This window comes from Stenella coeruleoalba, assembly GCF_951394435.1.
Source record: "Stenella coeruleoalba genome assembly, chromosome: 9".
NCBI classification, from domain to species: domain Eukaryota; kingdom Metazoa; phylum Chordata; class Mammalia; order Artiodactyla; family Delphinidae; genus Stenella; species Stenella coeruleoalba.
This window is the reverse complement of record NC_137155.1, coordinates 91409856-91437809: the sequence shown is the minus strand read 5'-3', so window position 1 is coordinate 91437809 and position 27954 is coordinate 91409856. Positions and strand designations below refer to the sequence as shown.

Below are 27954 nucleotides of genomic sequence, written 5' to 3'. Positions count from 1 at the left end.
AATAAGGATCCGGGAAAGAGAGAGAGCAAGAAGCCTAAATGGTGCTGCGAACACTGAAGAAAAGAGAGAAAACAGAGAAATGGGGTGGACGAGGAGGGAGAGGAAAGACAGCAAGAGGCCAGGGAGCCGCCCGGATCTCTTGAGTTCTGGACGGCACAAGCCCGGGGGATGTGGCTGCCATCGCTGAAGCCCCTGGGGGCAGTTCAAAGTCAAAGCGGGTCAGTTTCTCCGGGGGTCACTGTGGCCACGGGCTTTGAATGTCTCCAGCCGATGTGGAAGAGTTTGAGTTCTGGGTGGTGTGTGTTTCTGAGAACTTTAAAACCGGGGCCTCTGTCCCCGGTCCAGGTTAGCTGTTCACCTTGTTTTGGAGACTCTTGCCTTGTCTAATGATGGGGCACAGAGATGCCTCCCATCCTGTCTTCCTTCTTCCTTCCCAGAATTGGTGCTTTGGAAGCAGTAGCCACAAATCTTAACTTCCAAGGTGGAGGTCCAGGTACACACCAGAGAGGCCCCTCTTGTAGGCTGTCAAGACTTCTCTGCTCTGGTATTAGTTGTTGGGATTCCAGGGAAGGGTGAGAAACTCTGCTTCTCTGGGTCAGACACTTCCAGAAAGAAGGACAGGAAGTGAGCAAGTTGGACACTTTCCAGGGTTCCCCCACTGCAGCCCCTGCTTCTGCAATACAGGTTTTGCTCTGGGCCCCCGGGGAGAGAGCATCAGGGAAGTTCTCTTTGACCATGGTGCTTTGACATGGCCTCTCAATTGACACCCAGAGCCGTTGTATACACCAAGGGCTCATTAGGGGTGCATATGGTCCAGATGGAGCTCCCTGCCTGAGAGGTCCAGCCAGGTGGGTGCCTGTCGAATGTGACAGATGCCCAGTCTACACGTGAATCTGGAGAGAAGGCTTTGGTTGCCCCTTTCATCTGCCTTGAAAACAACTTTAAATCAACTCAAAAGCTCCCCCCCAGATCCCCAGCCCCGACTCCGGAGGACATTACAGTTGTCCCTTGAACAACACGGGTTTGAACTACACGGGTCCACTTATAAGTAGTTTTTTTCCAATAAATATTTTGGAAAAATTGTTGGCGATTTGCGACAATTTGAAAAAACTTACAAACCACGTAGCCTAGAAATATCAAAAAAATTAAGAAAAAGGTATGTCACGCACGCATGAAATATATGTAGATACCAGTCTATCCTTACACAGGCATAAAGGTGATATTTAATATAAAATTTTATAATGTGTTAGTTTTCTTACTCTTCTATAACTTTGCTTTCAAATAATTATATTACATACAGTGTGCTTCTCTCCTAATTGGAGAAACTGTATCAGCCTGTCATCATGGGTCAGTGGTTTTTTTTAAAAACGTAACTATGTTTCCAATACTGTATTATGAATGCGACTATAGTACTGTGTGCCATACACAACTTTATACTGATTAGTATATAGGCTAGGCTACCATACAGCAAGCATATTATTGCTGCTTCTTCATGATCAGTGCATGAATCATTATAGCTGTAAATAAATATGAATTTCTTTTTAACATTATCTTTTCCTTTTTGCTGTCTAGTGTTCGTAGCACCTGTAACATCTGCAGTGTTTTGTATCATATAAGACAATACTGATGCAGGTACTGACAGATGATTCGTCTTGTAAACAGACGAAGTAAGCTTATGGTATTAATAAATACAGGACAGTATTGTAAACGTATTTTCTCTTCCTTATGATTTTCTTAACATTTTCTTTTCTCTAGCTTACTTTATTGTAAGAATACAGTGTATAACCTAACACACAAAATATATGTTAATTGACTTCCAGTCAATAGTAGGCTGAGTTTTACTTAGGCTACTATTACTATGACTATTAGTTAGGCTAAGTTACTATTACTACTATTACTTAGGCTAAGTAGTTAAGTTTTCAGGGAGTCAAAAGTTATACGCAGATTTTTGACTGTGCAGCAGGTTGGCACCCCTAACCCCCGTGTTGTTCAAGGGACAACTGTATTTAAGGAAGCAAGATGATTTTAGGGTTATAGGCAGTACACTTCTGAAGACACATCCAGAATTAATTCCTGCATCACTTTCTCTCTCTCTCAGTCAAGTGAGAGTGAAACCATTATTGTTGGAAGAATTTTGGAACTGTTTTACTTTATTAACAAAAGGTAAATCATTGGCAGAACGTCAGTACTTTAGCTATCATTAGAAATAAATACTTGGGCTTCCCTGGTGGCGCAGTGGTTGAGAGTCCGCCTGCCGATGCAGGGGACGCGGGTTTGTGCCCCGGTCCGGGAAGATCCCACGTGCCGCGGCGCGGCTGGGCCCCTGAGCCATGGCCGCTGAGCCTGCGCGTCCGGAGCCTGTGCTCCACAACGGGAGAGGCCACAACAGTGAGAGGCCCGCGTACCGCAAAAAGAAAGAAAGAAAGAAAGAAAGACTCGTTACGTACTTCACAACGGAGGGAGGTGCAGTCTTTAGGGTTTGGAACCTGGCTGCTCAGAGGGTGGGCCGTGGACTGGCAGCATCAGCGTCACCTGGGAACTCGTTGGGAATGCAGAGTCTCAGGCCCCACCCCAGACCTACTGCATCGGAACCTGCAGTTTAGCAAGATCCCCAGGGGATTCATGTGTACATTATATTTTGAGGCGTTCCACCCTAAGGCTGGTACTGCCGTCTGTTGACACTAACCTCACCGTGCCGGCGTCCCGGTTCTCGTCTTTGTTTCACAGTTTGACTTTAGAGCTCTAAGTTGTTCTTTGTTCCTGTCTCTTGCTTTGTACCTCGTTGCTTTGTGTTCTGTTGTACTATTATGGGATCTGTAGGAAAGGGAAGCTTCCAGAAGAACCACTAAGCCCCGTGTGGCTGGGAGATTGAATCAGGGGAGCAGCTGAGTGGACCCCTCCTAAACTGTCAGACAGCAGGGCCCCAGCAGACCTGGGCATAGGGCAGGAAACCTTCTCAATGGGGAAAAACCCATTTCCAGTTTTTCACTTGAATCTTAAAATCAAGTTTAAGATTGGCCTGCTCCCTGTGAAAATGGCCCTGAAGATTGACCCTGAGTGGAATCCAAACTGGGAGACTTTTTTTTTCCATAGTGAGGATGAATTTGTGTTAAGATATTCACAGTTTTTCCGCCCAACCCTACCCCTGTGAAAAAGGACGTGTATTTATGAAACAGCTGGATGGGGCAAAATGACTCTGTGCGTGCATGTGTGCGTGCGTGTGTGTGCGTGTGCATGTGTGAGCCACAGAATATGCTTTTTCCTTTGAGATCCTCTGGCTACTTCAAGGAACGAATCCTCACCCTTGCTCACATTAGCAGCATGAGCTAATCAGCTGAAATACCCAGCATAAAATGTTCTTTTATCCTTAAGAGAAAAAGTTGTATTTTAATTAGGTATTTATAGTGGTTACAAAGCAGCTCTTCAAGAGAAGTTGTAAGAATCTGGCCCTCCTTCTAAGGCATAACTGTGTTCACATCATCCTGAAGAGAGGCTGTGTATCAATCTAGTCCAATTGGTGATAAATTTACAGCTGGGTTCTGCACAGCAGATTTACAACAACAAATTAAGCAGAAGGAAGATGGGTCATAAATTTTGGCTGCCACAGTCCGGCACCAAAGAGAAGGAAAGAGAATGGTTTAGCCAGATCAAAAGTCAATAATTTCAACATAAAGTGCTAAAGCTACAGCAAAAACAATTTATATGGAAAGAAGTTTTTTTTTTTTTTCCTTCTCATCCTTTTCAAAATTAGATATTGGAGAACACAATGAAGCACCCATACTACAGAGGTCTTATTAAATAATCTGTGTGTTTTCTCAATTTACAAGTGGTCCAAATGGCACAAATCTTTCCCCACTCCTCCCCTATTGAAGGTACCTCCCCTTTAAGATGACTGAGGAAACACGTGGGGAAAAAAGAGAGTTCCCCATGAGACTGGTGACTTGAGAAAGAAAGTTTTGTGAAAGGAGGGGAGGCCAGACACAATTCCAAAGCCAGATGATTTGGGAGGAAACATACATGTTCTAGAAAGAAGCAGCCCCGAGGCATGCGTTATAGACTATTATAGCTATATTTTATACTGGAACAGAGATCTCTGCCCTGAAAGGAGAAAAGCAGTCAAGGCCACTTGAGTCAAAAAGGGTGGCGAGAGATGGGGTATTACCACACTGAACGCGTGGGGTGTAAAGCGTGTATCAAGATAATCCCCAATAGTGAAGGATGGCCTTGGAGTGTCCCTATATGTGCCAGAAGTTTAGTTCTGTTCAAGGAGAGACCCTGAATTAGTGGCCTCACCACCGACAATTTCCCATCTTCACTGGTAAAGGATGCTATAAGGCCAACTGCCAACCCGGGCATCACTCTAACCCATGAAGAAGCATTGGCTGGCTCTGTGGACATCGCCAGGCACTTGGTGTGAAGTGACCACATGATTTACAAGAAGCACACATCATTTAGAAGTGCAGAAGAGCAGGCAGTACGAGTCACTGTTGGATTTATACCTTCAGCTTTGGAAAGCTTGTTTTTACACGTTCAGGGGAAAGGCGAGTGGGATTGCACGGCACAGAATTTGAAAGTGGAGCTTCTAATCTGGAGAGCATGGATTCCATGTACGTGGGTGGACACACTGTTTTCTGGCCACCTAGCAGCCACTCACCCCACTTCTAGTAACAGGGGCTTAGGGACCCACTCCTCCTCCATTTGAGTTCTGGGTGGCACCATCCAGGGATGGGGAGTGACCCAGGTCTAAGCCAGTCAGAGCATCATATTCCCCTCAGCCCCGGTGATGGGCTGAGAGGGAGGCGCATGACCCAGTGTCTATCAGTGAGATGCTGCAAGACTTCCACTGAGAACCCCCAGGACAGAGACTCTTCCTTCATGCTGGACCTGAACCAGCTCTCCACTGCCCCTATCCTCAGCCCATGAAGAGATGAGAGGGACTTAAGGAAAACGTATCAGAGCAAGGGGTCTTCAGCCTGGAGAAGAGTTCTCCTGTCCTGAGTCGAGGAGGTCGGGGGGCGCTCCAAAAGAACCGTTCCTAGAGAGACGAGGCAGCCACCCGAGCATGGCGGCCGTCTGCTGATGCAGCACGATTGTTCCTTTGCCCTCTCTACCTACGTGAGCAAAGGAAAAGTAACCGGAGAGAGATGTCAGGGCACAGACAGGGGACAGCAGAGGGAGTAGCCCCTGTGGGTGTGGCCAAGATGTGTGACTCCTGTGTGCCACTCAGATACTGCAAGGCATCATTGGTCAGCTCCAGCCACCTTGCCAGTACCCTGCTTAAGAGGATTGGCTGCCACCAGGAGACCCCAGCACCCAGAAGCTGTGAGGCAGGAGCCCCTCCCCCATCAGGGAACTGTGGGCATATGGGGTGGTCGCAGGAGCCAGCCCTCTGAATAACGCCTGCATCCGTCCGCTTCATACCAGAGGCCACATACCTTCATACCACAGGGGAGGGGCTAGGAGAGGATTTAGGGATCTGTTAGAAGCCCCACCCCTGGGAGGAGATGGGGGTACAGGAGACACCGGGGAAGGAGGGGAAGGTGGGTGAAGAACAAACCACACCGCCTCCCCCAGACAGCTTCCTCAGGCCGTAGGTCAGCCTGAGCTAAGGGGATGGACGGGCATTGAACTGGATCTGAGACTGAAGTTTTAGCCTGGACCAGACTGCTGAGTTATTTAAGGCCAAAGGGAACAGAAACCTCTGCGATCTGTCCGAAGTATCATCAAGGAAAGGGGATGAGATTTGTCAGAGCATATTTAAAAGAAATAATTGGAAAAAACACAAAAGGATTCCGTGTTCAGGATTCCATGTTCACTTAGTTCAGGCTGTTCAACATACTGGTTACACAGTTGTCTTGAGACCACTAGGGGAGATCCTGTCTAAGAACGGAGTGTGCCCAGCATGACTGGAGCTGAGAGAGGGAGAGAGACAGCAACCTGGGTCTCAGTGACGGAGTTTGAGCCCCTGCGTCAAGCCATACCTGAAGGCAGGCTTACTCTGCAGTTTTCAGTTACGTGGGTCAATAAACTCTCTGAGCCAGCCTCGGTTGAGTTTTCTATTACTGTCAGCAGAAAGAATCCTGATACAGTACACACATACATACTTTTTCTTGGGGAGAAAGCATAGCTTTTGTTGGATTCTCTAAGGGCATTGCTAAAAAAAAGGGTATGGCTCAGGGAAGAGAAACTCTAGAGCTCAAATCCAGTGACCTCATTGACAAATACAAGACCATCTAATGAGATGTGCAGGACTCTACAGGGATATCATGGAAGAACTAGGTCAGAACGTCCTTGGATGTAGGGTCTGGAGCCTGACTCTGGTATTAACTGGCACTCAGAAAATATTTGTTGAATGGAAACCAGCAGGAAAATTATCACAAGTCATACTTTACATGCAAATTTTCAGGAATATTTTCAGGAAAATATCTAATGTGTGAACATCTAAACTGCATTTCCATGTTCTGACAGATGGCCCATATTAACAGAACTCTGATTACAGAAAAAAAAAAGAAAAGAAAAGAAAAAAGAGAACCTAAAATTATTTATTGCGTGTGTACCACGTGCAAACTATACAACTTTTAACACTATTGTGACTCTACCAAATTTATTTTTGAAAAAGACCAGCTCTATATATGCCCATTTCTCAGAGACAGTCCTACCTGTTACCTAGAGAAAGAAAATGACCCAGGGGCTTTCATGGCTGGGGCAGGGCTTTGGACCCTGAGAGTCCAAGGCTGTATTCTCAAGGTGGAACCAGGGACCGCCTGCGTCAGAATCACCTGGGATGTGTATTTAAAATACAGGTTCCTGGGCCCTGGCCCAGACTTATGGAATGAGAATCTCTGCAGGAAGGGCCCTGGACTCTGCATCTTAGCAATCTTCCCAGATGATTTTATGTACACTAAAGTTTGAAAAACTTTACCTCCTGAAATCTGTTTGTTTGCCCATGTGCATTCCGCACAGCCCCACGGGAGGTCGTTCTCTGGGGAAAGAAGCCCCCATCCTAGGTTGGGGGGATTTGAAGGAGGCCAGGGTTTAGTGAGATCGTATCACCCTCCTTGAGGTCAAGGTCAGTCTAGGCCATGTCAGAGGTAAGGGGTTGTGTGCGTGAGGGCCTCTGAATGAAGGCCTATGGAAACCCTCCCTGTGCAGGTGAACATAACCAGTGTAGCTGGGGGGACAGACTCCCGGAGCCCCGAGCTCTGTGAATGACACCACACATTCTAGACCTGATTAAGTGCTACCTTCTGTTGCCCTGGAGAATTTCATTTGGAAGGAGGGATTGTTGAAATAGACGTAACTTATTGTTTTATTTGGCAATTAAAGTCCCTGAAGGTGAGAATCATGGCTTCTACCTCTCAGAGCTGCTGTCCCCTCTCCAGGCCACTACCGTGTCCACTACATGGCTGACCACTCTCTAGATGCTTCCAAAGTCTTCAGTTTGACCGGCCTTCTGGTTTATTTGAGACCAGGGGGCTAAATTCCCTCTCCTGCCTTGACCGCCTTCCTGGGATAGCTGTCGGAGCTTCCTCTGGGAGGTCGCTCTCCCAAGTTCTGCAGACGTCTGACTTGGGTACAATTGACTCTGGGGGTGGGATTGATTGACTGAGGCCCATGCATGCCCCCCTTCCCCTGGCCACAACAGTCCGTTCAAGAATGGGCAGTGACTTAAGCATTCTGACCAGAGTGAACCTGATGACTCTTGCTGAGAATTTGGGGTCACAGGCTCTCTTTTCCATTGGTTATGAGCAAGGAAACCTGTAGTCCCAGGTGTTCTTAGCAGGCTGCTTGGGGCTTCAAGACGAGGGCACAACTGAGAGTGGGACCAGTATGAAGGAAGCACAAACAAGAAGTGGGGAGAAACTGGGACCTGAGTGCATCTTTGAGCCTCGATAAAGAGTTGCTTGAAGCCACATCTACCCCTTAGCTGCTCAGTGATTTGTATTAATAAGTACCTCCCTCCTTTTATGTGTGTATTTAAATCATTTGGGGTTGGGTTTTGTTTCCTGCCCTAATTGCATCCGAATATACCTTCAGCTCCCCTTATCTCTCTTGCAGTAATGTACCCCAGTCATCTTTGATCCTTCCTCCTTGACCTCCTCAACTGAAAAAACCCCACAACTACCTATGAAATGGGGTGAGACGGGTGGTGGAAGTAGGTAGTAGGGTTAATGGATTCATGGCTTGTTGAGACTCCATGCCCAAAGAATATTGATTAATAGATCAATGTCAACCTGCAGGGAAGACCTGTCCTGCTCAACATTTTAATCAATGACTTGGATGAAATAGGAGACATGCTCAGCAAGTCTCAGATGACACAGAGCCGGAGGAATTGCTAATATGACAGATGGTAGAATCAAGATTCGAAATTATTTTGGCTGACTTGCCCAATAATCAGGATAAATCGAAACTCTTGCACCTATGCTCAGAAGATCAATGGTCCAAGCAGTGGACTGGGGACACCGGGCTTGGCGGATGTCATAACGTCACAGAACTTTACGTGGACCATAAGCTCGTGGTGAGCCAGAAGTTGAGGCAATTAGTAACACAGGTAGTGCAGTTTCCAAAAGAAAGCCTCACCTTGCATCTACTTTCCCCAGTGGGATAAAGAAGTGGAATTTCCTGGGAAGCAGTTTTCAGCTCAATATATGAAAAAATTTCTGACGGTTCCAATAATGGAACAGGCCTCCTCCCAACATTGTGAATGTAATAGTCATTACATCAGAATGTACTAGAAAGATTTCTATTATGGTGGTCTTCCTTTGAAAGTGCAGAGTTTTTAAATGACTTTCTTTAACAACTCATAAGTCAAAGCAGTACACACATAAGCAGAAGAAACAATAGCCGAGCTCAGCACCTTTGGAAGTTTGCTTCCAGTCCAGCAAAGAGCAGCCCCATCTAGAAGGAATATCTAGAATCTGGACTTGGCCCCGTTTCACATCACTCCAATCACAGACCTATTCCTCAGCACTGCCCCCATCTCCATTCCGGCTTTGACTTGGCCCATCCTTAGGCCTGCTTCTGCCTTCCACTTGGCTCCATTTCCCGGCTCACATCCACCTCCCTGAGCATGAAGACCCCACAGACAGAGCATTGGGAAACCAGTCCTCCTTCCCCATCCCTGATCGTTGACGCTGACTGCCCGGGACTCTGCAGCTTCTCTGAGCCAGGCTTGGTTTCATGGACCACCCCAGACCATGAAGGCATGGGACAATTTTTCTTTTCTTTTTTTTCTTTTTCCCTGTTGTTCTGAGCACTCCATTTTACTCGTTAACCCAGAGAGATTGGGAAGGCGGGCCATGGCATCCTTATAAACTTAGAATGTGATTTTAACAAGATGGTTATCAAAAATAAGTTTCACTTCTATGAGCATACAATCGCATGGACAGCTGTACTCACATGTTTCTCGCTGAAATGGTCCACCTCTCTCAGAAGCTTCTTTTGGCAGTCAGGGTTGGTGGCCAGGAGGTAGGTGGCGAAAGAGAGAGTGTTGGTGATGATCTCGTAGCCGGCGATGAGGAAGATGAAGGCCTGGCCCACCACCTCGTCCACAGTCAAAGGCTTGGACAGGGGTCTGGGCTGGTGTTGCTGGGAAGGGTTCACTGTGCATTCAGTGGCAGAGAAGACTTGCCCGACCATGTCGAAGTTCTCCACACCCACGGAGGTGGTGGAGTGTCGGGCATCCAGGACCATTTGGAGGAAATCTCTCCGCCTCTAAGGAACAAAAGAAGGAAGAGCATATTTTGGCCTTAGAGTCACATAAGAGAGGCTTCTTGGAGCACAAAAGAAGATGTGCACACGCAGCTTTTATTTATTTATTTATTAAAAATTTCTTATTTTTATTGAGGTGACATTGGTTTATAACATTAGGTAGGTTTCATGTGTAGGACACTATATTTCCACTTCGTTTTTTTTTTTTTGGCTGCGCAGCATGTGGGATCTTAGTTCCCCAACCAGGGATCGAACCCACACCCCCTGCAGTGGAAGCACGGAATCTTAACCACTGGACTGCCGGGGAAGTCCACATGCAGCTTTTAAAGAGCTCGAGAGGAACGAGGATTTTCATTGCAGGGTTGTCTGAGATGGAGAGAACCTGGAACCCCGCTGCCCATCCCTCACTGCGGCACTGGTTCAGAGACTAGCGCGGCCAGCAGCAGACTGTGATGCTGCCGTTACAGAGGATGAGGCTGCTCTATCTGGGCTGAGTCAAGAAGATGTTAAGCCACTTCGGTAAGTAACAAGAGCAAGTTGCAGGACAGTATGCATAGGAGAATCTCATTTCTGTAAGAACAGAACATGGACAATATCTTTAATTATGTCTGTCCCTGCATAGAAAATGTTTAGCAACCTCCATACCCCACAGTTCACAGTGAGCTGAGGAGCTGGGAAAACCAGGGGGGCTTTTATTGTTTTTACTTTATCCGTGTTTGTATTGTTGGCTGGTTGGTCTTTCCAGCAAGAAAGCCACTGAAGCATCATATGGATTTAAATCAAAGCACGTGCTCCGCTGTTCACTTCCCCACCATCCAGGGCTTACTTCTGCGCCATGTGTTTCTCACAGCGGGGAGTTAACAGGACCTGGGGGCGGGGGAGGGAACTAGCTTTGGTAAAGCCTGTCTTCAAAGTCTCCAGTCCTTATTTTGCGTCCCTTAGCCTAGACTCCTCCTGTGGGTCCTTTTTATCCTCAGTAATCTCCTACCCCATTTAAGCGGTTAGAGGTTTCTTACCATTTCCCCCTACCTTCCTTATCAGCAATCTGCATATTCTTTATATTTTTACTACCCCTAATGGTAGCAATGGAAGTGTTTACGTATGGCTTTAGGGTTGACAAAGTGTGTACCCGGCACATCCCATCTTTGAACAGCTCTTTGATGTGAAGAGTGACAACCAATACGTTACTCTTTTCTGAAGTTTATGGGACTCAACAGCATAAGGGAGAACATTAGAACCACCAACAGAAAAAATGATAATTTCAGAGAACTTTACTTGTTGTATCATTGTCTCAACCGGTTGGCGTCTGAATTCCTATTGCATTAATAATCTATGTCACACACGTTAGCATCTGTTAAGGTGGTTGTTATGTCACGTGGGGTCGCTTGCGTCTCCAGGGCAGGATCCTGCCCCACCCCGCTCGCACACCATTCCTGTACTGTGCTGAGCACATGTTAGCTCTGCAATAAATAACTCCACAGATAAACATGCAACGCCCTACGTGCATTTTGAGGAAGGCTGTGTTGGATCTGCTCGCAACTGCGTGCTACTTGGCGCAGGAACCTTGGAGACATGAGACGTTTGCAGCTCTGCTGCTTCCCAGCTTTGTGACCTTGGGAGGTGTCTGCTGAGATTCCAGCAGGGCTCCCAGCTAAGCCTGTGGGTGGCAAGAACCTTGAGACTTAGGAGGCAGGGCCTCAGTGTCCTGCCAGTCTGCTTGGGTGGGAATGGCTGAGAGACTGGCCCCTTCCACCCTCCTTCCACCCTAGCCCTACTCGTTCTGCTTCCCAAATGGCATCCACAAGGGTTGGCTTTCCGCCAGCTGCCTTCCTGTTGCCTGGTCAACAACTGGGACTCTACCCCTGGTCCCGGGGCAGGGCACGATGGCACGCGTGGGAGGTGAGCATCCTCTGCTCTGTCGGCTCCTGGATGCTAGCTGGGGACCCCAGAGCATCCCTGGGCTCTCTCTTGGCCGGCACGTGTGAAACTCCTTGGGTGCGGTACAGCTGTTGTCCCTGAGGCTTGCTTGTGGCTTTGCTGGAGTCGTGTGGGGGCCATGATGGGAGGGAGGGCACAGGCACATCCACACTGTTGGGTTTTCCCCGTGGTAGAGCTGCAGCTGGCACCCTTTCCTCTCATCCCGGCTCAGCCAGGCTGCTTCAGGGCTATGGAGCCTTACAGAAATCTGTCTTAACCTCCAGCTCCAGAGGCCAGAGGAAAGGGCTGCCCTCTGGGGCCTGTGCACTGGAGAGGAGCATTAGCGTAGATGGGTTTCTTTTGTTTGCACTGCATCACGGAGGCTATTTGAACACTGCCCATTTAGGACTGCAACAGTGCTGGTTTATGGTTATATCCAAGAGAAATATGCACCCTGATAGATGTAGGTGTCTAATCCACCCATCGGCCAGAGCTTAGGAAAATATTTACCTTTTAACATCTGTGCTGCATTTTCCACTGCGCAAACACACATCTGCTTGATGGAATGTCTACAGAGTTTAGATGGGTTTAAAGCAAGTTTTCTTAGTAACCATATAGCTCTGTCTTGACACGGGCAGTCCTGGATTTGTGGTTGGGAGGTTTTTCTCAGATCAGCTCATTGTTTGAAACAAATAGCTCTCGAGTTTATAAAAGGAAAAGCTTGAGGCGATCCCAGTAATTGGACCTTTAATAACCCCTCACCTCTTAGTAAGCTATTTGGTGCAACGGGGTTAGAATTTTCAGCCTGATTCTACAACCAGTGGGTTTCAGGCTGGGGGCGGGGTGTGTGACAAGCCCCATATGCGTGAAGGAGGACCTTCACCGCAATACTAAGGTTTGAAAATGGGACTTCCCTCGCCACTCCTTCCCCGGGCTCCATCCTCACCCTGGAGAGGCATGAACCTGGATGAGAACGGTCTGTCCTTTTAGACGGCAGAGCTGGGCCAGGGACACCAGGGAGCTGATTCTTCCCACACCTCTAAGGGCGGCAGGTTGAGTTCTCAGTGGTTTGGGCCAAAGGGCCGTGAGCTCGTCTGCACCTGTGAGCTTCCGTCACCTTCTGGTCTAGGACACGTTGGCTGCACAGGATCCAGAAAGTGAAGCCGGGCAGGCCGAGGCTGTGCGTGAGGCTGCTCCGTGCTCCCAGCCACTAACTGAGCCCTGATCTCCCGCTCGGCCAACGCTGCAGCGCTGGCCCTCCGTCCCCCGCTTGGTGATCCCCCCGAGCCGCCCAGTCTTTGAGAAAACACGCCACAGCTACATCTGACACAAGTCAGCTCAGGAAGACACTTCAGCCTTGTTTCTTCCTTTTACGTGGTTTCCTTGACTGCAGTAAGGGCCATAAAGAATAGCATTATACATGCATGAGCACATGCAATATTGAAATTCTTTTCCTTAACACTGAAAACTCCTATTTCTATTCTCAGCCAAGTTCAGTCAACAAATATTTACTCGATTCCTACTGTGAGCCAAGCATAGGGCAAGTCTTCAAGGAGGAAAGCAATTTCTAGGTCTCAGTGAAGCACGCGAAGCCCTCAACCACGCATTTTGCAGCAACGCCCTCCACGCAGAAAGGGAACGCGGGGCTGGTGACAGCTGCCTGAACTCCCCTCTAATGATGATGCTGTTGGTGCTGTAGAGCCCCATCTTGCTGTTTTTCAATATAAAGAATACACCGATGAAAAACACGTGGGCGAATTTACCCAGAAAACTCTCTGAGGCTGCCCGTAACCTGGGCTGGGAGTGATGCTTGAAATAGGGAGGCCCGTGGGCTTGGGGGAGGACAGCTTGAATTCTACTCGCCTGGGTCAGAGTGTGGACAGATTGCTCTGGGCTTCTCCCCACCGCCCTTCCTGCTTGCTTTCACCTTTCTCTCCTTATTTACCCCTCCTCACTGCCCCGCCTCGGCCGCCCCGGCAAGCTCTAAGGGGTAGGCCACCGAAGGACAGCATGGCGTGGGTGTGTGGGGTTGGGACTGGAGGGAGAGAAAACAGACAGCGACGCCAGCTTAGCTTCTACTCCATTTCGATGCTGTGTCCTATTAAAATACGTTACCTCGTCTGCTGCTTGCTGGTCCCGCAAGGCCATCACATTCCTAATGAGTTTGTTAAAAAAGCCATTCAGTTCATCTCGGTTCTTATTGGGCAAAATCCGGGCCAGTGGGACCATTATGGATGGAAATGATACTTGAAAGAGAAAAACAAAAGTGGCATTGAAAAGGGGGTGAGAATAAACCGGGGCTATTAGATGCCTGTTGCCAGGAAGCGAGCCCTGGCCTTGAATCGGTCTTTTGAAGGCCTCTCTTCCCCTCTGAACTGCCGCTGCTCCGAGCAGGGTTCTATCTTATTCTACCTCGGGACTCCTTCCCCTTCCTTGCCATAGTAAGCCCTTCATAAACGTCTGTACAGTTGAATCCCCACTTCCATCTACCCCTCAAGTCTCATGCTTATAAGTTAATTTCCCAGGTCCTAGAGATGAGGGTCCAAGGTCTTTGTACTTCATCAGGAAAGAACAGATTGCAGGCCATGTTTCAAGTCTTAGCAAGTGGTAGAAGCCGATCTACTTACTTAACTTTCTGGTCATTTGCATTTTTTGTTTTTCCTTTGGATCATTTTCCCCAGAGCTGCCACCTGAATTGTCTCTAAGAGCTGCCGCTGCAGCTGCTGACAAGGATGCTGGCCTCGTCCCCTGTGGGCACGTCCCTGCACACCACGTGCAGCCTGTGCCCTTGCCACCATGCCCTGGGCATGACAGGCCTCCATGACGAGGCTCCCCGGGTCAGGGACACTTGTCCCCTCTTGGACGGTAGCCTGGGCCGTGGGCCAAGCCCGTCTCTGGGGAGCTCAGCTCAGTTCAGCTCCTCAGCCTTCACGGTGGGCCTACTGTGCACAGGCATGTGTGGGAGCCGGGTGGGAGGACCCTAATGGACCCACACCGGTCTCAGGATGCTCCGCCCCTTTTCAACAGCGGGAGCCTGAACCAAAGTGACGCAGCAGGGAGGGAGGGCTTGGAGTGGCAGCAGCCATGGACCGGCGGACCCACCTCCCTGCAGGGCGCTCCATGGTTGACGGCGAGGGCATTTCCCTGGAGTGCAGAGGGTGAGGGGCGAAGGAGGAGGCTGCTTGGACCCCCAGAGCGACAACTCCTACGATGTCAGTGCAGAGCAGAGGGAGGCGACAGGGGCTTCCACAGAAATTGACTCAGAAATGGGAATGAAACTAACCAAGGAATGAATAGAATTTACCAGCCCAGCAGAATGGTTAGGAATTATGGCAATAATCAATAACCATAATAACAACAATTCATTGCTTCCATAAGAAGAAAGAAGGTACCGGAATTGGCCAGAGGGTAAAAACTCACTTCTAAAACAGAAATAAAATAAATGGACTGGTCTCCACAGCATTCGGTAATCTGCTAGTCACCCATCACATATGATTTCTAATTCACTCTGCGTTGGCTTCAAACAGAGAAGGGTTCTAAGGAGGAATCTGCTGGGGGTGAGAAACATGCCCTAGAAAATGAAAGGTTTGGGTTCCAGTCTTGGCTCTGCCTTTCTAAGCCTCAGTTTTCTCATCTGTAAAGTGGGGAGGAGAATGCCTTCCTGATGGGGTGAAAACCAGCACTAACAGAGGCGATGCAGGCGAAGCACTCAGCCCGGTGCACGGCGGCCATGCTCGCTAAGGCAGTGATGAGCCAGGCCAGGGCTACCTGTGTTGGTAATAAGTGGTGCCAGACTGGTGCAGAGGAGCCTGGGCGGCTCCAGGAAAACAGGGGCTCTGCAGGGCAGACTCTGCAGGGTGACTCTCAGAGACACCCTGAGTACCCTTTCCAGGTGGCAGGGGCTGAGCCCCGAAGCTGCCTGGGGCCACCGGGGTGTCACGGGGTCTGCCCAACTTGCCCAATTTACCCCCCCTCCACAGGAGCTGCACTTACAGATTAAAACCAGGATCGGTTTGGGGATGGAGGTTGCGAAGAAGCGCCGGCAGTGCTTCACAAAGGGGTGCCCGGGAGCCTTCTGGGAGTTCACCTGGGTGCCAAAGGCGACGCTGGCAACCACATCTGTGGTGTAGCAGCAGTAGCACCTGTGGGAGAGAGAACAGTTTGCGTTTGGAAAGGACTCAGCCAGGGGCCTCCCCATCCTACGCACCCCTGGAGGGGCACGACTCCATCGTCTACCTGTTTGAAAGGGGAGCTTCTGGCAGATCCGAAGCGAGGTGGTGGGAGAGCAGCCCCCAGGATTAGATCCTGGGGGCATGAGAGCAGAATTTGAGGGGGACACATAAACACATAACAGCCCATCTAGACAAAGTTGGGGGAGGGGAGGAGAGCCTCAGGTATTCAACTTTCAGCCTTCCGGTAGCTGCAAACCGGACTCAGTCAAAACCAAGACGTACACTTTACATTTTCCTCCCCAGGAAGGAGCGAAAACACTTGACCCGAAGCCTATGTGCTTTACAGAGGCCTTGCAGAGGCGATCCAAGGCCAGGGCCTAACGACTGATGGATGTACAGCAAATTGTGATTGATGAAATTCACAGCCTGGTTTTCTAGTTTTATTAGCTCTGTCTCCCTCTTCTTCCTAGTGATTTTACAGTTTTCGTAAGAGCAACAAACAAAAAACCGGGGCCCTTTTAGGCTCAAATAAATACAAGACAAACTTTGGTACCAGCTTCGTGAACATGTGTATATTATTATAGGAAACACACATTGCACTTTAGAAACAAACACAAGGAAAAGGGTCTGGCAGTAGCTTCAGAAAAATTAACCTCTTAGGCTCTAGGAAACCTGCCCCCCAAATGGCCCTTTTAAGCTAGAATAATTCTTTTTTGCTATGTCATAGGGGTAGCAGGTTGCTTGTAAAAGGCTCACACGGGGTGTTCATATCCTTTTATAATGAAAAGGTCTGTTTTTCTGGCTTGAGGTAGGCGCATGCTTAGTTCCTTTTCTTCATAAATCCTATAACCAATCACTTATCGTCAAGGACTACACGACATTTCCTCCGGGTGACGTCTTTTATTCTGACTGTTTTTACTGAAAACGTTTCTATAATCGATGACACATTTCCCTGTGACAGCAAAAACAAGAATTCGACTACTGAATGTGATTTCTTCTGATCCTAACTGTTGACGATGTAAAGGTTTTAAGAGTTGTTTACTTTGTTTTTATGGCTGCTGGGCCCATCTTATCTTTATCCAACTCACCATCTCATGACCAGAGAGAATGTAGAGGAGAGAGTTTTGTAAACAATACGGTAGAATGTAAATGCTGGTGATGATTATGTTATTATTTTATTAACAATGATAATAAGAGCGAGTTGGCTTCTGGCTAATCTGCTGTGTGACTCTTCATCTGGTATAAACCATAATTTAGCACAGGACAATTAGGCAAAAAGCCAGACAGTCAGTCGTTTAAACTGAGGGCCCACCACTAAGTCCTGGCTTCTAGCCTGAGGCGTGCCACCGTTTTTTCTTGAATTAAAAATGCATGGACTCCTCCCCCCCAACCTCCCGCCCCCCAGGACCCTGTCCTTTCTGCCCAGACATATCTTGCCCACTCCTGGGTCTATAGAGGTCGGAGGGCAAGTCCACCCACAAAACACTGCCCACTCAGGGTTCCCTCCACAAGCCACAACCCCCTGGGCTTCGTCTGCGTTTGCTTCACATTTTCCGTGGGTTTCATTTCTTCTTCTCAGTCCACCCATACTTTTAGGAGCTTCTAGCATTTCCATAGTTTGCTGGTCCCAAGGTAATTGTCTGGCAATTACGTACAGTTACAAGAAGCAGCAATTCAAACGCGTGATTTCTCATCTGTAATGTAGCCACGCGGCGCCCTTACCTCTGGATGTCGAAAGCGTCCCTGGATTCTGCGTAGTGCTTTAAGTGGGCCAGGAGCAGGTCGCAGGCTTGTCTGATCAGAGGTATCATCTGATAGCAGATAACAGAGGTGTAATTAGGACACCATGCAGGGAGCACACCTAAATTAGCTGCAGATGAAGAGGTTATATGCGGTGCTTCCCGGAAAAATGGTCATCGTTTCGAATGTAGCTTTCACGCACCTAAGATTCAAGAGGAAGATCTAATACTCACAAATATTATAAAATACGATCGCTGTAAACGTCTATTTTAGTTGAAGCAATCTGGTTTTTTTTTGAAAGCAAAAAGAAGGAAGGATTTAGAGTAAATACTGTGAAATAATTATGAAAATGATCATTAAATGCTTAGAAATGAGACTCAGTACTCAGTTTCGTGACATTTGGTTAGTATTAGAGAGTAAATAGGCCACAATCCATATGTACCAACTCTGGAATTAGCCCAAATCTCTGTTTGCTTGGTTCCAATTATACTTCAGCTCCTCCACTAGCATATAGAATCTCAGTATTGAAAGGAACCTAAGGTCGTCCATTTCAACTTCTTGTTCAGTACGAAAGTCATTTGTACAGCATGTGGATGGACGGTTATTCACTTCTGCTTAAGCTGTTCAAACCTTCAAATATAGGGAACCCTGGACTTTAAAAGCCTTCAGTGCCCATGCAGGACAACTACTGAATTTCTTTTTTTAATACTAAAATGTCTTTATTATGGAAAACACCTAACATTCACACAGAAAGAAAGAATGGTATTATGAACGTTCACGTAGCTGTGATGCACCTTCAACAAATTTCGGTCTCATTTTGGCTACCCACTACATTGACCCCGAAAGTCCGGCTTGAGTGGGTGGAATTCTTTGTGGAGCCTGATGGGCACACACGTGACCTTTTATTCTCTCCTGTATGTTTGAAAAGCCAAGTCGGAAACGACGAGGGGAATCTTTTTTTTTTTTTAACATCTATTTATTTATTTATTTATTTTAAACATCTTTATTGAGGTATAATTGCTTTACAATGTTGTGTTAGTTTCTGCTGTATAACAAAGTGAGTCAGCTGTACGTATACATATGTCCCCATATCCCCTCCCTCTTGCGTCTCCCTCCCACCCTCCCTATCCCACCCCTCTAGGTGGTCACAAAGCACGGAGCTGATCTCCCTGTGCTATGCGGCTGCTTCCCACTAGCTATCTATTTTGGTAGTGTATATATAAGTCTATGCCACTCTCTCACTTCGTCCCAGCTTACCCTTCCTTCTCCCCGTGTCCTCAAGTCCATTCTCTACGTCTGCATCTTTATTCCTATCCTGCCCCTAGGTTCATCAGAACCAGTTTTTTGTTTTTTTTTAGATTCCATATATACATGTTAGCATATGGTATTTGTTTTACTCTTTCTGACTTACTCCACTCTGTCTGACAGACTCTAGGTCCATCCACCTCACTACAAATAACTCAATTTCGTTTCTCTTTATGGCTGCGGAATCCTTTTAACCAGTGTACATTATGGGCAAACATTGTAGCTAGAGCAACATGCTGTGATACATTGTCCTGAGCATTTCTTATGGAAAACATACTTTGAAATGTTACTTACGTTTAGAGTTTACTTTTTTGATACCAAAATATCAGTTCCTGAGATCAGGAGAGACTTTTGTCTGTTTGTTCATTTTTGTATCCCCAGCACTAAGAACAGCACTTGGTATATAGTAAAAATGGAAACAGCATTTCAGGTGCAATCCCGTAAATTGTAAATGGATCCCTTCCCTGCAAGTCAGTTGCAAAGCCAGGGGTACATGTTGACTTTTTGAGAAGACACATAACACAGACAAATATTGGCATTCAGGTCAATGAAAACCACAAGGTTTCTTTCCATGAGTCATCATCACGTGCAGTTGATTTTTTGACCCTTGAGGGTCCATTCGTTGGAAAGGCTTTACACTGACCTAACACGTATTGCTGTAGAAAGTTGTCCCACCATCTGTTCTGAGCAGGGCCATCTCTTACCTGCCCTGAGACAGTCAGGTGATTGGAGAGGCCCAGCAGGGGGGCCAGCCTGGGCTGCTGCTGCCTGAGGCTGGAGGATCACAGGGTCTCGTTGGACCCCTCCTTCCTATGGCCCCCTCCAAGCCAGCCCCATGTGCTCTGGGATGTAAGGAAAGTACTGTGTCCCCAGGGACCCCACTGCTGGCTGTGGGAGTTGGTCCTGAGAAGCAGAAGGGCGCCCCTGTTGAGTGAGACTGAGTGAACTAGTCTGAGTTCAGGGCTCCATGGCCCGGGGCGGGGACAGTAGCCTGGGTGGCACCTATGGGCAGCTGGTCAAGGAGCAGATGTGCAAAGCAGAACACACCTACACACCCAGTGGAGGGATGGCAGAGCGTCTGAGACCCTCCCCTTGTATTTTGTTGCCGGGACTCTTAGAGGGAGTATCTGGAGAGGAAATCTGGGGAAAAAGAACTTTCTGCTCATCAAGCCATAAGGGCTTAGAGCACTGGGGTGATTGTACTCGGTGTGGGTGGACCAAGGGTGTGCTCACACATTCAAATGTCATCTCCTGTGTCCCTGGCTATTCCTTCTTTGTTCCATTTGAAATTTGGTCAGTGTGCCTTCTAAGCCTTTAGTTTGTTGCTATGTACACAGGATCGGACACAGAGCTGTGGCCCTCCACTAGACTTTAGGCAGCCACGGAATTGGTCAGTATCACTGTTTCCAGCTCTCTGGTCAGCTGTGCATGACCCACCAGGCAGCATCTTATCAATGTCGGTGGTGGAGGACTTGTCAAGTAATTTGCCAGAACAGAAGTATAATTTACCTCATCTACCTATCCTGAAGTCAGCTCAAAAAGAAAGAAAAGGAAAAAACGAGGATGACTATCCTGAATTACTATCTTGGTAATTCTGAGCGGACGCTTATGACTGCTGCATTCTTTTCTAAATTCTCACAAGCCATCAATTTAATAATCCATCAGTACAAAAGTGTGGGCAAACGGGTCACTTCTAGTAGCCTCTAGGCTTTTACTCTCAGTAAATCTCTGACTAACTTAATGCTGGAGAAGTTAGTACTATCTAAGTCACATTTCTACGACTAGCTCACTGACTACATTCCTTCCATTATTTTAATAAAATTAGCGGTACAAGTGAACTCTACCTTAATGCAATCTCATATACCAAAATGTCTTTTAGGTTTATTTCAGAGGGATAGTAACATGGTCAAACGAAGAATACTGTTTGAAAGGAAGTCTCTTTAGATATCAAACTTGAAGCTTCTTTCATGCAACAAAACTGGGATGCAACATAAAATTTGATTTACACGCAGCTTTTCAGAAGCATGCCCTGTGTATTAAGAGGTAAAGAGGGGTCTCTCCATATTGAATCCAATCGTATGCCTGGACAGTGCAAAGTGGAGGCTGGACCAGCTGCCCACCATCAGTTCTTCTGTGTGCTGTGATTAGCATGCTTTGTCGTCGGCTGGCGTGATTATAATTTCTACCACACTCTGCCTGCTGTCTGTTGAGCTGAATGGATAATGACATTTTTATTTAGGTTAATGTGATATGAGATGGGGCATGTACTATGAAAAATGTTTTAAAAAGCGATGCAGAGAAAATATTGTAAGACACTGGAGCATGATCTGTATGTTGGACAATACCATCACTTCAGGTTTGCTTCCTTGCCTTATACCCAAGCAGTTATGGAATATTTACTCTTACACGAGTTGCATACAAACAAAAGCTCTCTCTGATGGGCTTGCAATCATCTTTATACAATCCACAAACCCCACAGTTATTCCCCTAGATTTGCAGACAAGCAGGCATAGGTGGCTTGTGCAAACACACATGCACAGATGAATGCACAATGCTATCATCACACAGATCTTAACAAAAGACTCTCATTTGGTTGCTCTGTTTCATCTTCTTTGTAGGATAATGAGTGAGTTCTATTTTTGTTTTTTCCACATTTTTTTCCTAATGCACATATGTTATATTCATAATCAGAAAAAATACTAATGTTATTAATTTTTAAATTAATGATTAAAAAGAATGATTTGGGGGAAGGATTATAGTCCAGCAGCCAAGCCTGGGGATAAAGTTTCCCATTTTGCATCTCTCACCTCTCACATTGGTTATCTTTTTCTTTTTTTTTTTTTTAATTTATTTATTTTTGGTTGTATTGGGTCTTTGTTTCTGTGTGAGGGCTTTCTCTAGTTGCTGCGAGCGGGGGGCCTCTCTTAATCGCGATGCGCGGGCCTCTGACCGTCGCGGCCTCTCTTGTTGTGGAGCACAGGCTGCAGACGCGCAGGCTCAGTAGTTGTGGCTCGCGGGCTCAGTAGTTGTGGCTCACAGGCCTAGTTGCTCCGCGGCACGTGGGATCTTCCCAGACCAGGGCTCGAACCCGTGTCCCCTGCCTTGGCAGGCAGACTCTCAACCACTGCGCCACCAGGGAAGCCCCCTGGTTATCTCTTTTCTAGATGATGCTGAGTGTACGGATGGTCAGATTTTTGGTAACTAGCAGTAACCATCAAGGGAAAAGCAACATCCGCAGCCTGGGAAGGAAATTCCCCAAGGAAGGAAGCCCTTGCTCACCTGGAGTTTACTGTATAATTGCTTAGTTAAAAAAAAAATGGAATCTTTACTGACTGAGTCTGAGGAAGTGTGAATCAAGGTGTAGACAGAGGACAATAGAGTTAATTCCAGGAGGTAGAGAGGTCTTCTCGAGGCTAAGACTCTGAAGTTGTAAAATACACTTGGCCTGGGGAGAGAAAACACTCAAAGCCAATAATTAGGTTTCCTCTCCTTGGCACTGTCTAGTTGTGTGATGGGCAAATAGCTTAACCTCAATAAGTCTATTTATTCATCTGCAAAATGGGAATAATAATACCTCTGTTGAAGAGTTGTGTCCAAGATTAGAAACAAAATGTGTGCAAGTTTTAGAAGGCAGTGAGTGTTCCGAGCCTGGCGGCTGTCCTCTGGAAGAGTCCCATGCTCCCAGACTGGTTGGGGTGCCCGGCATCATTCTCTCTTCTCTTCTTCCACGCGGACGGTGTCCTATTGGATCCACCTGTCTTGCCTCACCATGTTAACATCACTTCCTCTCTTACATCTGTCCCTGCATCTTTTTCTCCCTAGGGACCACTCTCATTCAGGCTTTGCTGCCTGTGACCTGGAACATAGCTATCATCTATGAGGCATCATCTATGAGATCATCTATGGGATTCTTGAGAACAAGGACCATATCTTAAGCATCTTTATAGTCTGAGTAACTTGTGTAGTGCCTGGCACATAGGTGTACTAAGAAAACAATTTTTGAAAGTGCCTCCTGTCTTTTCACTTTCTAATTCATCCTGTACTCAGTCACTAGATTGGTCTTCTGAAAATACTTGTCATCTGAGCAATGTTTTGTTAAAATTCTTTGGAGATTCCCACTGACTTAGGGATCGCATGCTGGAGCCTTTACTGCCCCCAACTAGGAAGCTGCCTGCTCTTAGGACATAGAACAAGCTTCTTAGAACATAGAACAAGCTGTCTGCTCTTAGGACATAGAACAAGCTTCTTATCCTACCCTCCAAAGCCCGCTAAGAACTGAATCCTGCCAATAACTATGTGAGTAAGCTTAGAAACAGATCTCCTCCCAGTTAAGACTTCAGATGAGATCACTGCCCAGGCCAACAGCTTGACTACTTGACCTTGATGCAGAGGCACCCAGCTAAGCCATGCACAGATTCCTGACCCACAGAAGCAATGAGCTAATAAAGGGTTGTTGTTTTAAGCTAAGTTTTGGGGTAATCCGTTACACAGCAAGAGATAACTAATACACTTTCAATGACACCCTCTTCTGGCAACTGTTGTATGTTGTCATGTATTATTGAAGTTTTTGGTATTTGCTCTGTTAGAAATGAGCACAGTGCAACACATTCAGTTGATTCTGTAGAACAGGATGACTGAATATTCCTTGAGGGCCTTGACATAGAAGGTGTGTAAGAAACGTTAACAGAGTGAGGTGCTCTTTCCATTGCAGCATGAATGCAGTGCAGTTTGCTGGGAGCTGGTCCTGAATGAAAGACCTGAGACCCATGCTGGTTCTACCTCTTACTTTGGACGAGTCGTTTGAATCTCTCTGAACTTGAGTCCTCACTCACTCCCAACTGAGGGGCTATTTGCAATGAGCTGCAGAGTCCCTTTCCATGGACACGCTAGGCTTCCGAGGTCACTAAGCGGCAGCTGAGACAGTTGCTTGGGGACCATGGAAAGAGCAGGCAGCTTCCTAGTCGGGGGCAGTAAAGCCTCCAGCAATGCCATCCCTGAGAAGGCCTTTTGGCATCTGTTTGACGCACTGACTTCAGAATTACATAAAGATCTAAAAGGCAGAATCTGATTATATTTATGCTTACATAATTTAATAAAAGTGAGACTCCAGATCCACTGACTCCTGGCTTGTTGCTTTTTTCTCCAAAATCAGCATCCACATTCCTTTTGCTCCTCAGTTAATTAACTTCTAGGTTATAATTTTGCTCAATGCAGCTCTGATGCCATGAACTTGAAAAGCAAGCAAACACGCACAGTTAAGCCTCTGGAGCTCCTGGAAGTTTGCGGAATGGAGTCAGCCTGAGTGCTGGGGGGAGACACGTTTCCTGAGCAGGGAGAGTGTCTCTCCTGTGTCAACTCAGACTTCTACACTGAGATGCCCACCCCCCCTTCCACCCCCCCACATGGATGGTGTGTAGGCTGGGTGCCGCACCTGTCCATACACGAAGAGAGATTCAGAGAAGAGCCCGAGCAGAGGCTGCCACTCTGAGATCAAACACGGCCCCTGGGAGCCACCCGCCTGGGAGCCACGGCAGAGCAGAGACTCCAGAGGGACCACTTGCGGTTTCCCTGCTCCGCCCCAGGGTCCAGGGGACGTCTGGCATCTTGGAGGCTAAACAGCTGAAGTGGAAGCCCTCTTCCTTACTCCCCGCCGCTTTCAAGGATTTAATAGCTCCTCACTCTACAGTGAAGTTTGTACCAAGCCTTCCCCTGACACAGAACAGCCGACTCCATGCCTCTACGTCTTCTTCCAGTTTCTCCTCACTAATCCCTTCCACGTACGCCGTGTTCCAGCCAATTTGTACTGCTCTAGTCCCTGAACACACCCTGTACTTTCTGTCTAGATGCCTTTGTTCCTGCCGCTTATTCCACCTGCAACGCACCTTCTCCCTCCGTCAAAACTCAGCAAGATCTTCAGGGCTCAGTTCCAATGCTGCTCCCCGCCCTGCCCCCTAAAGTGGTTTCTGATGCTCAAGAGAAGATGTGCGCTCTGTCACTGTCCTGGTAATAATGCAGGAGTTTCTGCACCTTCTACATTATAAACCCCTTAAAGACAGGAGCTGATAAATATTGGTTGAATTTTATGAATTTAATGTTTCATTCTGTTTGGCATTCTTAGACCTGTTTATAATGCTGTTTAGGAACTCATCAGAGGGGGGATTTTCTGAATAAATAAGGGTCAGCTAATGGAGATGGGAGATGGTGTGTAAACATATTGTTGGATTAGAAAATAGAAAAGTAATATGTTAGAGTGCTCTAAACTGGTGACTAATAAATGTAAAATTAATACCAGTTAACGAAACTTGTAGCCTCCTTCTGCCACCCAGATATTAAAAATATCCATGACTTATTTTATGCAAAATCTCCCGCTGGTAAGTATCAGCTCTAGCCGTCTAGGTGAATAATCAAGTGTCATTTCTAATAAGTCAGTGGCTCCTGTCAAGAGTTGTAACCAATGAGAACTCACCCTGATGAGGTGGTGGCCACTGGTGTTGCCAAGCAACAGGCAAGCTGGGAGGCACGTTTAGATGCTCTTTTAGATTTAACCAGCGGCAAGTCAGAGTGACATTATGATGCTGGCAAAGGAAAACCAAATTATAACCCAGGCTGGGGTGCCCATGATGAAGAGTATGTTTTCTTTTGAATGCAAACGGAAAAGGAACATGTTTAACCAGAATTTAAACAGTCCATCATTATACCAGTTTTAATTAGGAGACTAGGTGTCAGTGGAATACAACTGTGCTGCAGGATAATGGTCTCTTGCTGCTAGATAAATACCTAGACGTTCTGGAAACTGGGCAACTGGTCAGGCAGGGACAATGTATTTTTGGACTCTGAAGTATTTATTACCACAGCCATACTTGGTTATAATGACTTTCATTTTTATTGTCTGGAAGGATTAAGAAATAAAAGCAAATATTAAAAATAGGCTTCTGGAGGCAGATGCAGCCCAGAGAAAGCTGCTTGCTCCAACATTGCAGGAAGACCATGTTCTGTGACAGAAGCCCTCGTGCGTGATTGTCTGAAGCGTTTACAGTGAAAATTTAAAGGCCAAACTAAACTGTGATGATGACTGTAATTCTGCAAAGACTTTTGCTCTGAAATGGTCATGGCTAGGCATTTACTCATAAGCTGGCCAGATCAACTTAAATTTTTAAAAATTGTAGTCATCCCCGAGCAATATGTCTTCTCCAAGGCAGGAAAGGCCTAGAGGGAATAATAACCACATCTGTCTCCGTCTTTAAGATTCGTACATTATTGACTGTGTCTTCCTGACAGGAAACATCTGGATGAAAGTGAAAACTTAGGCATTGAGCTGGATCAGCAGTGACTGGGAGGGATACCAGCCTTCCCTGTAGGTCTGATTTTTCTGACTTTTCTTTCTTTTTTTTTTAAAATAGTCTGGTCAATCAAGATTTTATTATGTGCGATTTAAAGGTCATTAAAAATGCTGAAGCTAATTCTTTTTTTCTGGCTGCGTTGGGTCTTCTATGCTGCGCGCGGGCTTCTCATTGCGGTGGCTTCTCTTGTTCTGGAGCACAGGCTCTAGGCGCTCGGGCTTCAGTAGTTGTGGCGCGTGGGCTCAGTAGTTGTGGCTCGCGGGCTCTAGAGTGCAGGCTCAGTAGTTGTGGTGCATGGGCTTAGCTGCTCCACAGCATGTGGGATCTTCCCAGACCAGGGCTTGAACCCATGTCTCCTGCATTGGCAGACGGGTTCTTAACCACTGCGCCACCAGGGAAGTCTAGTCTGACTTTTCTTTAGCTGAGTCCCCATGTGCAGAGATATGATTTGCTCTTACTCTTGGGTGACACACACAGCCAGCTTCAGGCTCTCCTGTTTGGAGCTGCCAGTTCTCTTCTATCCACTCAGTGGGTCACCATCAGCTTAGTTCTCTGGACAAATGAGCAAATGTCCACCACTTTTATGGGGCTTTGAGGACTGAGAAGATTTGAGCTGCCGTATTGGGTTGGATCTGTGGTCCATCCAATGTGGAGCTTGGTCTCTGCTAGAAGTACTTGGTAATGGAGTTCCCCACGCATCTGCCTCCAAAGGCGTGGTGCTCAAAAGCCTCACTTCTCTCAGTAGCCGACTATGATATTAACGCCCCGTGTTTTCACTTATTGAAAACTTATTTGAACCCAGAATAAACAAAATTAAACAGACTTATTTACTGCAGTTTCCCCCCCAAACTTTTAATATGCACAGTGAATCCCTATGTGTAGAGGAAGCCCGTTTACAATATTTTACTGAATTAGATGACCATGGGGCCTTTCCAATCCTCAATTTCAAATCCTTTTCCCTGGTAGTTATTCATAGCTTGAAGTTCGTCATCATATAAGTACGGTTTACATGCTTTTCTCCTAAATGTATTATTTTAGTCTTGCTTACACTGAAGGTTATCTGACACTTTTGTGCTGACTTACACAATCTTAGAAGAGTCTTAGAAACTTACTCCAACTGATTTAATATTTTTCAAACCAGAAGAACTTAGAGAAATATACAAATGCATAAATTTCATGGTCGTCTCCCTCTCTCAGATGAATTATAAAATTTAAAAATAAAATTAGTGCTAACCCGGGTCCCCAGGGAATCCCCTTACTTATGTATTTCCTCAGAGAAGGATTAATTCAGCCCCAGTTTTGTTTCTTGAAACTAAATCTATTTACTTCCTGACCCATAATAAATTTTTACACAATCCCAGCGTTACTTATTAATAGTCTTTGGTAAAGAATCTAGCAAAAGAGTCTGTAAAAATCCAAGTCCACTGGTTGCCCCTTTAAAAACAATTAACCTCTTAGGAGATGGGGTGAAAATTCCGATAGGCTAATCAGACAGAATTTTCCCTAATAAAAAAATCAGTTGTTTTCCCAGCAATGCTCAGCCATCCTTTCCTATAAATCCCAATAACTTGTCTGTCACTGGACTCTGATTTTGATGGTCTCTTCCGGGATCAGGAATGCACCAATCAAATTCTCACTGGTTCTCTATCTCTCTATATTATCCCTGGTAAGACATAAACCCAAAACCAATTTTATTTTAAATAAAACCATGGATTCATGATAGAATGCTAATTTTAAAGTAACTTTCAGGCATTGTTGGCCAAGACAGC

General features: G+C 46.7%; 1 protein-coding gene across 1 annotated transcript in view; it reads right to left on the bottom strand.

Annotated features, from left to right (window-relative positions):
* The window catches only part of TBXAS1 (thromboxane A synthase 1), a gene marked incomplete at its 3' end in the record, with an annotated part of 145688 nt that overhangs the window by 36974 nt on the left and 80760 nt on the right, over positions 1 to 27954 (bottom strand). Inside the window, exons 5-8 of the mRNA XM_079931204.1 lie at positions 17523 to 17611; positions 15622 to 15770; positions 13744 to 13874; positions 9400 to 9714 (exon numbers count right to left, since the gene is read on the bottom strand). Of these exons, the coding sequence (XP_079787330.1) occupies positions 9400 to 9714; positions 13744 to 13874; positions 15622 to 15770; positions 17523 to 17611 (684 nt within the window). The remainder of the gene's footprint in view (positions 1 to 9399; positions 9715 to 13743; positions 13875 to 15621; positions 15771 to 17522; positions 17612 to 27954) is intronic.